Raw genomic sequence first — 12,390 nt, 5'->3', positions numbered from 1 at the left:
GACCTCCCTCCTCGGCAGCGCCGCGACCTGGCCCTTGAAGCGCTACGGCCGCTTCCTTCCCCCGAGGGACGATGAAGGGCAGAGCACCTCCTCTTGGAAGGTGACGGGCGGGGCAGGGGGCTGGCCGCTCGGGTTTGCCGTGACTGGCTCCAGGGGGCCTTGGAGGCCGCTGTGTCGCAGGCGGGAATAAGCGAGGCCCTTGCAGGCGTCTTTCTGCAAGTCCCGAGTTAATGCAGGAATCGGGAGAAATTAAGCAGTAATTACACACATGAATGATGTGATAGTGGCCCACCTTCTATTTAATCCTTCCGTCAGCAGTGACCTGACCTGTTAAAAACTAGAGATCGAGTTGGAAGCAGCGGCCAGATGGTTGTAGTCAGGTTTGTATATGGAATTACAATTAGTAAAAAATCCTTAATTGTGCATGCTGTCTGTGAGAGCGGAGGACAAGTTGCATTTCGGAGAGGTAAATTACACACCTGCCTTCTAGCACCGACTGGTGAAACCTTTTATTTGGCGCTAGAAATGGAAAATGTAGATTCTGTGCTTACAGAGCTAGATTGTTGCCTCTCTTTTTAAAGGTTTTTGAATCAGATGAAGAATCGGGCCATCTTATCCTCACCATCGTTGTATCTGGCCATTTCTTTATTTCCCAAGGGCGAACAGTACTGGTGAGTTTCTCCTGCTTAAAGAACATTTCTTCTTTCGTGTTAGCACCAGCATTAACATCATTCCCTTCTCCGCTTCAAGTTCCCTCCCACTGAAAGGAAACTGCCGGTTTCGTTTTGCTCATGGTAAACCTCATTTCCCTGCACGTTTATGGGAATGAGACTAAATGTGTTATTTCATACCGAGGAACTGTTTGTTCTGTGGTTCTGTAAATCTAGATCAAGACATAATACTAAGTGCTGCTATTGGAAGATACGTGGGTTTTTTTCATGATGTTCTGCTTAAGAAAACAGCAAATACCCTGTTAAATAGATAAAAATACAACTGTAGTTTCCAGTAACATTTGCTAAATAATCCATCTAATTTATTAGATTATTATTATTTGTCCATCTCGTTTATTTAGTTAGTATTTTTGTTTTGACGAATTGGTTTATCAAAGGGTATGGTTTCTTTAAGTTGGGTGACATGATCTAACATACAACTTAAATTCATGGTGACAAAATAACAGCTCCAGAGTTGTGTCAGCTGATATTCCTGTAGCCTATACTTGAGCTCCTAAACTGTAAAGATTTCCCAGTGACACCGAAGGGGTTGAGTGAAGCACTCCATCCAGAAGGAGCTGGTTTGATACTCATGACAGAGTAAGCGTGTGCTGGAGAGTGGAATCGAGCGTGTTCGGTGCTTATTGCCAATATTCAGTGATGATAAGAAGTAGGAACTGTCTGATAAATGTATTAGAAAGCTATTACAAATCATGGGAAGGTGCTGCAGTATTAAGATAACAAAGGCTGTTTAAATACAGCATGTGTAAGAGAGTATGTTGTACCTTTAGATAAGCATAAGCTTGTAAATTAGTTTTTACTGTGCCTTTTAAGGTCTTAAACTTACAGCACTATCTTGTAGGTAAAGGGGGAGAACCCTTGGTGGATTTTTTTGGTGTGGGAGTGTGTTAAGAATGTTGAACAGATAATGAATGGGCTCACGGAGAGCTGGCAGCTGCCAGTCGGGATACCCCTCACACAGGACACGGTATTTAGCTCACATAGTTAGCGAGGACAAGTTGAATGCTCCTGGACAAGCTGAAGGTGGAACATGGATAGTGTTTTAGCAGTTGTGTTGAATAAGAGAAAGGGATGGAATAATCTAGAGAGCTAAAGGAAACGCAGCTGAAATGAGACATCTGGCCATCTCTCCCCAACCCTGCCTGGAAGGAATCGGTGCAGAATATGTGTCTTCGGGGGCTGCTACTGTTTTCACATCCCAATTGCGTACTGAACAGGTACTAAACTGACTGTTTAGTAGCTACTAGACTTGTATTACTGTATAGAATGTCCTTGAAATAACCATGTAAATGTTAACGGAAAGTTAAGTTTTTATAACTAACTGAAGAGCAAAATAAGGTACAGACAAAAGCCGTCACCCCTCAAAGCTGGCGTCTGGCAAAGGCTGAACCTGGCAAGTACCAATGGGCAGATAAAAGCCTCGACGTGAGGGATGAGTGCAGGAAGCGTAAGAAAAGCTTCATAAAGAGTTGGCTGAGAAAAGCACTTTCTTGCAGCTCTTGGGTTTAGTGGCTAGTGAAGCTTTCAGGCAGCTGCGTTGCTTGAAATGCCGGATGAGGAATTTCTGAGATATATCAGGTCTCTTCCAGCTTCTAAGAGACACTAAGCTATTGCAGTAACAGTCTAAGAATAGTGCAGAACAGAGGTGGAACAGACATGCTCAGTAAATGTGACAAAAATATAATACTGAGAATTTAAAAGGAAAGAAGAAAAACAGTGCTTTGGGTTTGTTTGTTTTTTTTAAGTAATTTTGGCCATGCTTCTATACCAACCTGAAGGCCAGCACCAACAACATTTTATTAAGTGTTAAGAGCTACACTAAACTGGTGTCATACACGTTTTAAAACCGGACTGTCAGTTCCTTCGGGTGCGTTTCTCCCAGTACACACAGCTGGGCTCCTGCTGCAGGTGTGTTCTGTGCATACAGGACTCAGCTGGTGGGGAACGCACTGGTGCAGGATGCCCAGTGCCTCTCTACTGCAGTCTTCCACCATCCCCCCAACAGCTGGCACAACGGTGCCCTCGGACTAGCCAGAACCGGGTGAAATTTCACCAGCCACTGGTGAAATGTCGCAAACTCCCAATGGAGGTGCTGTACCCCCCAAAAAGTGGCACTACTCTGCAGCCTGTGTCACCGCTGGAGCAATAACCAGGCTGCAGAAACGGTTAATGGTTGTGTCTCCCTCTAGTCTGAGCTCGGAGGAGCTGTCAGAAATCTGTCACAATATTTAAACAGGTTTTGCATGACTAAGCACATACGGTTCTTCGGAATCTGTCAGAGACCAAATCCTCGCACGGGGTGTCCGTTGTAACAGACGGCTTGTCACAGAGGTTGCTGCTCCAGGGGGAACGTATCGAGTGTGACAGAACGCTGCAGTGGGGGAACGGTTCACTTGCGGTTTTACTGGCTGTGCTCATTTCTACGTGCTGGCCCGGGCTACTGAATGTTTCCTTTCCATTGCCAAGGTGTTCAGCACGTAGGTGCTGCCCTGCATCGGAATTCCCTCAGCTGTACTTACAGAACTGTTCCCTGCTACGTAGTAACTGCGTCCTTTACGCTGTTGGTGTCTGGTCTCCTGATACAGCTGCTCCTTTTCAGACCTTTGATGTGCCGCAGGCTCCTGGTGTCGAGGGGACTGGATAAGCGTTATTAGAGATTCGTGCCTTGTACTTCTGCGTAAGAACACAGCGGGCGAGATGCAGGACCTGTGTCACAGGGACACCATTTCCTTCTCAACCCGAGTCACTACAGTGTGTGTTTCTCATGGACGAATAATAACGGGATTTTTTTTCCCTCCTCTAACCATAATCCAAGAATGAACTGAACTGCTAATGATATTCGATAATTCATTGAGTGGTGAATGTTCCTGACTGTATTTTAAGCGCAGCAGTAATGACAGAGCATGAACCCTCACTCCACCCCAAGAATTTTAACATGAACCATCCTAAGAAAGAGTTTTTAAAAAGAAAAGTTTTCATCCAACATCTGTAACAAAGAAAATGTATTCATGGGATGCTTTTGAAATGGGCACTAGTGTAGTATGATACCTTCTTAGTGTTTCCTGTAACATACTCGCCTGTAACAATGTGAAAACAAGAGGAGGTAGCTCCTGAGTGAGTTACTCACTCAGTGAAGTCTCCTCTGTGGCATCTGCCTTTCACCCGTGTGCAACGTTCAATTCACTACAACTCCGTCTGCACAAACCTGAGGGGAAGGAGTTGTGTAGAAATGAAAATCTTTATTTTGTTGATGGCTGGATTAACGTGATCCATTCTGAGGATACTCATGATATCAGTATGACTTGATATCAGAATAGTTTCTCTCTAATGCATTATTTATATATTCTTTTAGCCCTTTTTACTTTCTTAAAGCAGGAGTGTTAAGAAACCTTTTCCTTTCCTTAAAGAACGGCAGCTCTTTAGAGCCAAGCTGAGACCAAATGCTCTTCTATGATCCGTTTCTGAGAACAACAAGTATAAAAGAGCAGTTTTTGCTCTCTCCACTTGCTATTCCATATTCTGCAGGTCTCTTTGGGATGGCTGAGGCTTACTCTAGGACCTCAGTTACACACAGCCTGTGGAGCACTGCTGTGCTCTCCTCTCCCCAGCAACCCCGATACAAACCCGTTAGGATGTGGACACACAGCTTGGAAATTGTTGCAGGGACAACTTTCTGCTTCCCCACTCTACAGGTTGTCGTGTTTGGGGATTATTTTGTTTGTCATGTTGACACTCCTATGACGGCTCATACTGCAGGAATAAAAACTAATGTATGTGACCCCATTTAGATCTCAGAAAAAGATAAAAGGGTTGAGAATTTCTACTTCTAAGTGTGCTACAAGGTAATGATAAAAATTTGACTGGAATTATGTTCAGAGTTTAACTTTCACAACTTCTAACTTCAAGCTGGAATTACACTTTTATTCTCCAGTCATTAATGAAAGGAAGAATTTTCAATTTTTTAATAGAATAAGCAGTTTCCTAATTTAAAAAGTAGAAAATGTCAATTCACGGTCATGAGTTAAAAATTGGTATTTTTTCAGATATATGTAAGCATTTGATTTATAATGTGTATGTCGAGTTTCAAGCACGCAGTTTCTTTTATTATTATTACCTATTAATAATGAAATCACCATCAAAACACTTACTTGTAAGCATGTTTTCCAGTTTTTTGCTTGTTTTATGAAAGCATCTGAGTTTTGCCTGTTTTTCAGGTTGTCTGCTCCCACATCCTTAGTTTTAGTTTTACCTTCTCTTCAGATAACGGTTAAATAACAGTCTTCTCACCTTCTCAGTATTTCTGCTCTGTGGCAGACTTTTATTAGATGTATTGACCACTTGTGTAGACAGCTGAAAATAATCCTATGACTCTTTTCTTACCAAATGAGTCACTTCTAAGAACAAGCAAGGTGTTATTCAGTGTAAATGTTAAATAGTACCTAGAACAGCAGAAGCTAAAAATGGGTGTTTGTAATTTAACACATTACACTTTAAACCCAGAGAGCGAATATTATTTCTGAAAAGATTCCTCATAGTACCTGAATCCTCAGCGTGGTGAGTAAACTCCAGTGTGGCGTTCTGGGCAGTGCATCTCTCCGCCTGGGACAAGGGCGGGTGATCTGCCTTTGCACAGACGTTGCTCTGGTTTCTGGGGAACTGGGGACCATAGTGCTGCCCAGCCCCAGCCAGGATGAGGCCAGTGGGATGTTTTCTGGCACCTTCAGCTCTTCTCTTCTGCCATCTTGCTCAGTTACCGGACAGGACCACTCTGGCAGCTGTGCCCGGGGATGTTTGTTAATACAACATTCCTTTGATCTCGTGCTGCACTCGCTGTTTCTTGCACCGCCCATGGTCTGTCTGTGGGACCCGGTGACTGAGCATCCGTTACACCATTCTGAACTATCAACTCCGACAACAAATGAGTGTGTTTGCATTTTGTGTCACGCAGTAGGAAGGCTCTGAAGATGGTCAGTTTGTCATGGGGTCTGAAGTGATGCCTGACACAGCTGAACACCAAGAGGGGATTGTGTCTGTCGGTGGAAGGAGGGTGCCCTCAGTGTGCTGGACACAGCCTCCTGCTCAAGTCCTTACCCCGAGGCACCTTGTGCGCACTTAGTGTAAACAGATGCACTGCAGGTCACCTGCTGTCAGCCCCTGTTTTTACAGGGCAGAGGGAAATTATCTTCTTTTTTGTACTAAAATAGAATGGCAGATGTTTCTTCCGGCCTGGACCACCATAAGGTGGCCAGTAACTGTAGCAAACCCACTCTGCTAGAGGCCCAGGGTGGACGTGGCTTGTGGTTCCTGACCCTTAGGACCCCCATGGAAAGTAGCCTATGTACAAAGCCAGGGTCACTAAAAACGTTCAGAGTTCAGATAAAGCAGGTAGGTGATCTCCTCCCTGCTCTTAAATTTGTTCGGGTTGTTTTTTTCCCCCGTAGATTTTGGTAACTCACCGTGGGGACCTGTGGAAGGCACCTTAGGCAGTGCAGCCCATCGCCTTGCCATTTTTACATCGCGTTTTCAGCTTCCTGGGGTGTTTTTACAGAATGCTGAGCTGCCTGTCTTGTTTGAAGAGACTGACAGTTAATGCAGCGGGAGACTAAAACCATCTTTATCGAGTCCTCAGAGCTGCTGCTTGTTCCCTGAATTCCAGCTGGAGCAAACGCCTGTGGGCCTTGGATAAACCCACTGTGGCCCCATTCGTCAGCTTTGCCTGCCCTCTGCTGCCCTCTCGGGCAACTTCAGGGGATGTGGAAGAATTTCAAGCTCTGTTGCAGCTGTTTCATTCTGCATTTCATGGAGACTTTTACAACATGCAGAAATATAAATGTAAAACATATGTACGGATCTATATGGAAATTACACTGTACCTGTGCATAGTGTTGTTACCAGATTCAGCTTTAATTCCCGGTGTGATAAACATTACAGACTGGCAGTTGTTTGACAGAAAAGTTGCACATATGCAGAGGACTAATCTTCACTAGGGATTAAGTTACACCACAGAAGCATGTGCTGCTACGTGCTGCACGCTTGCTGTCCGAGCAGTTGACGTTCTGCTTTATTTCAGGAAGGCTTTTCATTAATTGACTCCCAGAAGTGGCTCAAGATAGTGAGAAGAGCCGACTGCCTGCTGCTTCAGGCACAGACAAAGGTGAGCAGAGCGGCTTTTCGCATTTCTAGTAGCTAACACAGCTCTGCGTAAGATTTTATACTGGAGAAATTAAACCAGAAGACCTGAGATAGCGTAAATTGTATAAATTGAAAGATTTTTTTTTTATTAAACAAGAATTGATTGAATTATCTTGATGTCTTTTGTACCAAGACAAGGGAATTGCTTTCCAAGTTAGAATCATGAATTTTGGAGAAAGGCCATGAGTTCAGCAGCTGCTAGAGACCGATTTTAACTCTTGGTGCCGTTCACAGAACTGTTAAGGCATAAATACACCTCAGGTGCTGGAGCTGTTCTGGAGTTCCCCCGGGCAGGAGCTCTGGTACAGATGGTTTAGTGTAACTGCAGATCATCGCACTAGCCAGAATAGCCGAAAAGCTCTAGAAACATTCCTTTTTCGTTCTGTTTCCTTCTTTTATCCCATTTCTTTTATAAAAGAAATCTTTATGCGTCTTTCAGGTTATGTATTTAAATAGCACTTGTGAAAAAGCAGAGGGCAGTACAGACAGCTCCAACTGAAAATCGATTTGGGGATTGTAGGGGTAACTAAACCAAGTCATGTTCAAAAGACTCCAAAAGAACCTCAAATTAAGATGCAAGTCACCGCTCTGTCATTTTAACGAGAACTCACCTGCCTGGCACAGCCACTAACGGGTTCTCGGGATGTGATGCTGACCCAGTTAAGTTGACATCTTAGTTAATTAGGAAAAATTTAACTGGGCACAGGTAAAGTGAATTATTGTGACACTTTTCTCTGTTAAAAGGCACTGAGACAAGCTTTTATGCTTACAGTGGCCTAAAAAGCACCTTATGCAGTACGAGCATCTTAAACGTACATGCATGTAAACACGCAGGCTGTCAGGAAGAGCTGGCTCCTCTCTGAGACAGGACTCTTTGAAGTGAAGCAAGTCCCTGTATTCGTGTAATCAGCAGTTGAGCAGCAGGTCTAGTCATTAAAAAAGCGCGTTTGCCACTGAAATCGCAGGGAGATGAAGACTGAAGCTAGGTTGGTCCAAGGAGAATTTGCTTCTAGTACTTGGAAATGTCAAGTTCAAATGAAAAGTCCCATTAATTCGACTCCCTGAACAAGAGCGTTCAGTGTGTACCTGCCTTACGTCAGCTTACTGCGCACAACAGACTGCTCAGGCCTCCGCTGTCGGCAGTTTGCTGGACCTCGTGCTAAAAAATACCTCCTGTGGTAGAGCCTGACCACGTGTCGGGGCCAGCTCTGTCCAGAACTCTCTGTTCAGGGGTGTCATATCCTGCTTGCCCAGAAAAGCTTCATTTCACTGCTCTGCATGTAAGAACTCTTAACATTTTGGTGAGGTTTGTTCCCTTGGCCAGACCTTCAATTAGTTGGTAAGTAGCCCTGTTCACTTACCATTTTCTTGCGCTTTTTTTTTAAACTGATTTTCAGACTGGGAATCAGAGTCTTCTGGTTTAGCTGCTGGGGAAAAAAAAAATTAATGAAGATCCAGCAGGGAAAACGTGTTCCTTTGTTTTGAAGTTGGTGCAGTGATCCAATAATTTATCCCCTTCTTCCTAACTTTAGCAAATAGGAATTTAATTAAATCAAAATAGCTTCAGGGCATTCCCAGTTGATTGAATTTCTCTTTGGTTTCTGAGCAGAATGAGTGCCGCATGTTCCGCGTTCAGTTTGGTGGGGATTCAAAAGAGCAGATGCTGGAACACTGCTGCAGCTGCGTTCAGAAACTCGCCGAGTACGTACCAGTTCAAGCACCAGATGAACAAAGCCAGCAGCTCCAGCACAGCCTCAGCCTGCCAGCGAACCCGGAAAATCAGGAGGACTCTGAACAAATGTCATCGGTAAGTAAGCAAGAACAGATAGAAAAATAATGAATATCTGTAAAGGACAAGTTTTACTTCTGAAGAAAGTTTTGTGCAGCTCTGAGACCACCAATATGAAATACAATGTGGGGAACCCAAAGTGCAGTTTAACGGGCAGGGAAGCCTCAGAGGCAAGTAGGGCTGGAGTTGAAGCTGGCATCATCTTCCCCTTGTCTTAGGGAACCAAAATCTCAAAAACCAGAACAACGCTGGAAGAAGCGGTCCTTGCTCCTCAGGTAATTGTAACACGTCTGAGAGTGACCAACTGCCTTCACTTTGGCTTCCAAGAGGAACCTACTAACCGAAATTCGTGACACATTTCACATGATCACAGGAAGAGTATTAGCAAGCACATGGAAAGAGTTTTGTAGGTGGGGACAAAGCTTTACTCTGGGGTTTGAGCTTTTCCTTAGCTGGGGAGCCTGGACATGAAGAGAACAACTTGTTCAGGGCTCAGGCAAAGCCAGGAGATCATTAACGGGAACAGACCGTTATTTCCTGTCTTTCGTTTTCAAGACTTGAGCAGATGTGCACTGAGGCTCCACAAAAGGCTGCCCTTCTCCTGCCTGAGGTAGCTGAGCACATTCTCTTCCCGTCACCTCTAAAACTGGAGCTGCTTCCCTTCGTGCACATACTCACTCTCTGCTTGGTAACAAGCCCGTATTTGTCTTTGGTGTCTTCTAGCCAGATGAGCCTCTACCAGATTCCTGTGCAAGCCTCGGAGAAAGAAGATCTGTAGCACAGCTAGCGCAGGTAAAGCCCGGAGAAGTCTGATGCTTAGAGCCTGTAACTGAATCTCGTGGGCATGGAGAGAGATCAGGGTCTCCTTTTCTGTAAACATCCTCAGTGACCGTCAGGGTGCCATCACCTCCACCTCCAGAACCAGGTATTTCATGGTGTAATTACCCCAGTGCAGGAGAACAAAGCACAGGCAGAAAGGACACAAATGCCCAGAGGTCACATCAGGATAAATGGCTTTGTCGCAGTTTTGACTCTGCAGAAGTGACTGTCTGAAAGTACCAATCATCCCTGGCCAGCAGCAGGAGATCCCCTAACTCACCTGACACCTTCACCCAAGCAGCCCAGGGTAGGGCCTGGCAGTGAACTGTCACTTGTTGACTGAATCTGGGACAGACGTTTCTCAGTGCATCTGAGAACCTTAACACCCACGCCTTAAACAACTCAGCTTCTAAAACCTGCTACCCGGAATACGGCGGGACCACGATACCTGCTTCAAACACAGCTTTCTCCAGTGAGCCCTCTACTTGCTGCACACAGTCACCCACATTTTTCTCCACCACAGTAAGATTAGCAGAAATACTGAGGTTTTCTGGCTTCCTCCCCACAAGTTAAACACAGCTCTGGGGCAGCTCCAGCACGCCTGGTCCATCTGCCCGTCGTCTTGTCCTGTTTCAGGCTCAAGCTGCAGAAGCGAGGGCCTGGTGGAAGTTAACAGCGTTCCTGCAGCCCAGGAAATGGGCATTTCTGGTTTAAATAATGTATTAAATACCCACGGAAGGCTCTGCCGTAGCTGTGGTGTTACAACCCCCAGGTAGCGTTTTCCTCTGTTTTCTCCTCCCGCAGGCTGTGCTGAGAGCGAGGCCTGAGCTCCCTGTCGCGTACCGGCACTCGGCATGGCAGGCGCGAGAGCTGGGGCCCTTCATCCGCTTGTGCCTCCTGGACCAGCATTTCCCAGCGTTTGTGGAAGAGGTGGAGAAGGAGCTGGAGAAACTAACAGAAGCCTGACAGATAGCAGCTATCCCCCCAGGAACGCAGGCGCTGGACCACCTACACCAGCTGAAGTCATTAAATATCTGAAACAGCCTCACACAGGTTGTTGGGGGTTTTTTTTTTGGTCAGTGTTTTATTTTTAAAAACAGGTGAATCCACTTTTTATACATCATTGCACTTCAACAAATACACAGAACACAAGTTCATGCATCTACAGTTACGCACATCATGAGAACCGTTCGGTCTATTTCTACAATCTTTAAATCATGAGAAATTACAGTGTCAAACTAAAGAGTGTAACTAGTTGCATAGAATATCACCATGCTGTAACATTTCATCATTTAAACAAAAAAAAAGAAAATTATAAAAGTTTGCCTGAATTGAATGTACAAGAATATGTTGAACACATCAGTGCAAAAGGATTTGAGAATTTACATGAGTTAACAAAAAAAAAAAAAATCACTTAAAAAGCAATCATATATATATATTTATAAACTGACGTTTGGGTTTTGTTTTCCACTGCATTCCACCACCAGCACGTCGAACCGCTGCAGCGCGCGAAGCCTGACCGCAGGACAGCCCAGCCTGACCGCGGGACACCCCAGCCTCTCTCTATAGGTTAAGCCCTTAAGGTAATTCCGATTTAAATTACTCCCCTAAGTACCAGGACAGCAGAATTCGCTCCTCTTTCGGACATACAGTAAGGAATGAGGATCAGCAGCTTCAGAATGAACCACGATTACTGTCTGTGGGTCTTCCCCCTCCCCCCAATATAAATATATTCTGTATATATAATTTTTCAGTTCCGCTGTACTTTACAAAAGTCTCACGAGATGGCAGCAGCGCGTTGGAGAACTTTGCCAATTGGAACAGCTACAGGAAGTAAAAAATAGCGCATGCGGGAACCCACTTCGCTACTTCTAATGTTTAAATAGATTAATGAAAAATAAAATAAAAAGCTACATTCACAGCACATCAAGCCCAAAATAGTTTACACCTTCTACACTGAAGCGTTATTAAAGTTGATCTGGCTAGGTCATCCTGACAGGAGAGGCTAGATAAGGCATGCGTTAGACAGTCATATTGTTGCTCACTTGAAAAGGAAAAAGAAAAATAATCAGACAGAACTGGAGTTCTAGAACCAAGAGTTCCAACCCTTAAATTTAGCAGGTCATATTGCCATCAGTCTCTCAGAAACTTAAAGCTCTACAAAAGAAACGAGAAAAGGTGCTAGTCAATGCCTGGCAGCAGGTTCCACTCCCCGTGCAATCGGCCTCCGTCTCGCTCCGAAACGGAGACCGAGGCTTCCCCACCGCGGATTCGAGCAGCGCATGTGGCAGGGCTGGGGCTTGGTTAGCGCGAACAGGGATTATGGAGAGCTCAACAGCTCCTGCATCGTTAACTACCTGCAGATGTGATGCACAAACATCTTTTGGGAGCCCCCAGCACGCTCTGACACGAGGCAGCAAGCCAGTGCCGCCCCCCGAGCGGTGTTCTAAGCTCTTTAACACATGGCGCGGGCTCTTTACGCAGCCCGTACACCGCAGAGGAAGGCAGGCTCTAGCCCAGCCGGCTGGGAGAGGGGTGCACAACATACTTACATGATGAGCTTTTTTAATTTGTGTTTCTCTGGCGTAAGTTTTTATCTTTATGATTGTTTGTCGAATTAGTTTTCCTGGAGAAACAAAGAATAAAACCAAAATCAATCACAAGCATGGGGGAAGACGTCTTTGTACATAAACCGAACAGCATTTCACTCCTTTCACGCGACTGAAGACAACACAGCTTCCAGCTGTGCCCAGCGCAGTTCACCTCCCACAGCTGCCCACTGGCTTCCTCGGTTTTCCGCTTCCTTTTTACAGAATCCCATCATCATTTAGGCTGGAAAAGCTCTTTCAGCTCACCAAG

General features: G+C 45.1%; 1 protein-coding gene across 1 annotated transcript; it reads left to right on the top strand.

Moving 5' to 3' along the window:
- Window positions 1–7: 7 nt before the first annotated feature.
- REC114 (REC114 meiotic recombination protein) lies at window positions 8–10,497 on the top strand (the record flags this gene model as incomplete). Its single annotated transcript, XM_010136587.1, has 6 exons — window positions 8–100; window positions 582–671; window positions 6,802–6,885; window positions 8,530–8,730; window positions 9,436–9,504; window positions 10,336–10,497. Coding segments are annotated over 6 exons (699 nt in total), but the record flags the coding sequence as incomplete, so codon positions are not given.
- Window positions 10,498–12,390: the final 1,893 nt, after the last annotated feature.

This window comes from Buceros rhinoceros, unplaced genomic scaffold (assembly GCF_000710305.1).
Source record: "Buceros rhinoceros silvestris isolate BGI_N320 unplaced genomic scaffold, ASM71030v1 scaffold45125, whole genome shotgun sequence".
Taxonomy (NCBI): domain Eukaryota; kingdom Metazoa; phylum Chordata; class Aves; order Bucerotiformes; family Bucerotidae; genus Buceros; species Buceros rhinoceros.
The sequence above is the reverse complement of the archived record's forward strand: the minus strand, read 5'-3'. Positions and strand labels throughout refer to the sequence as shown.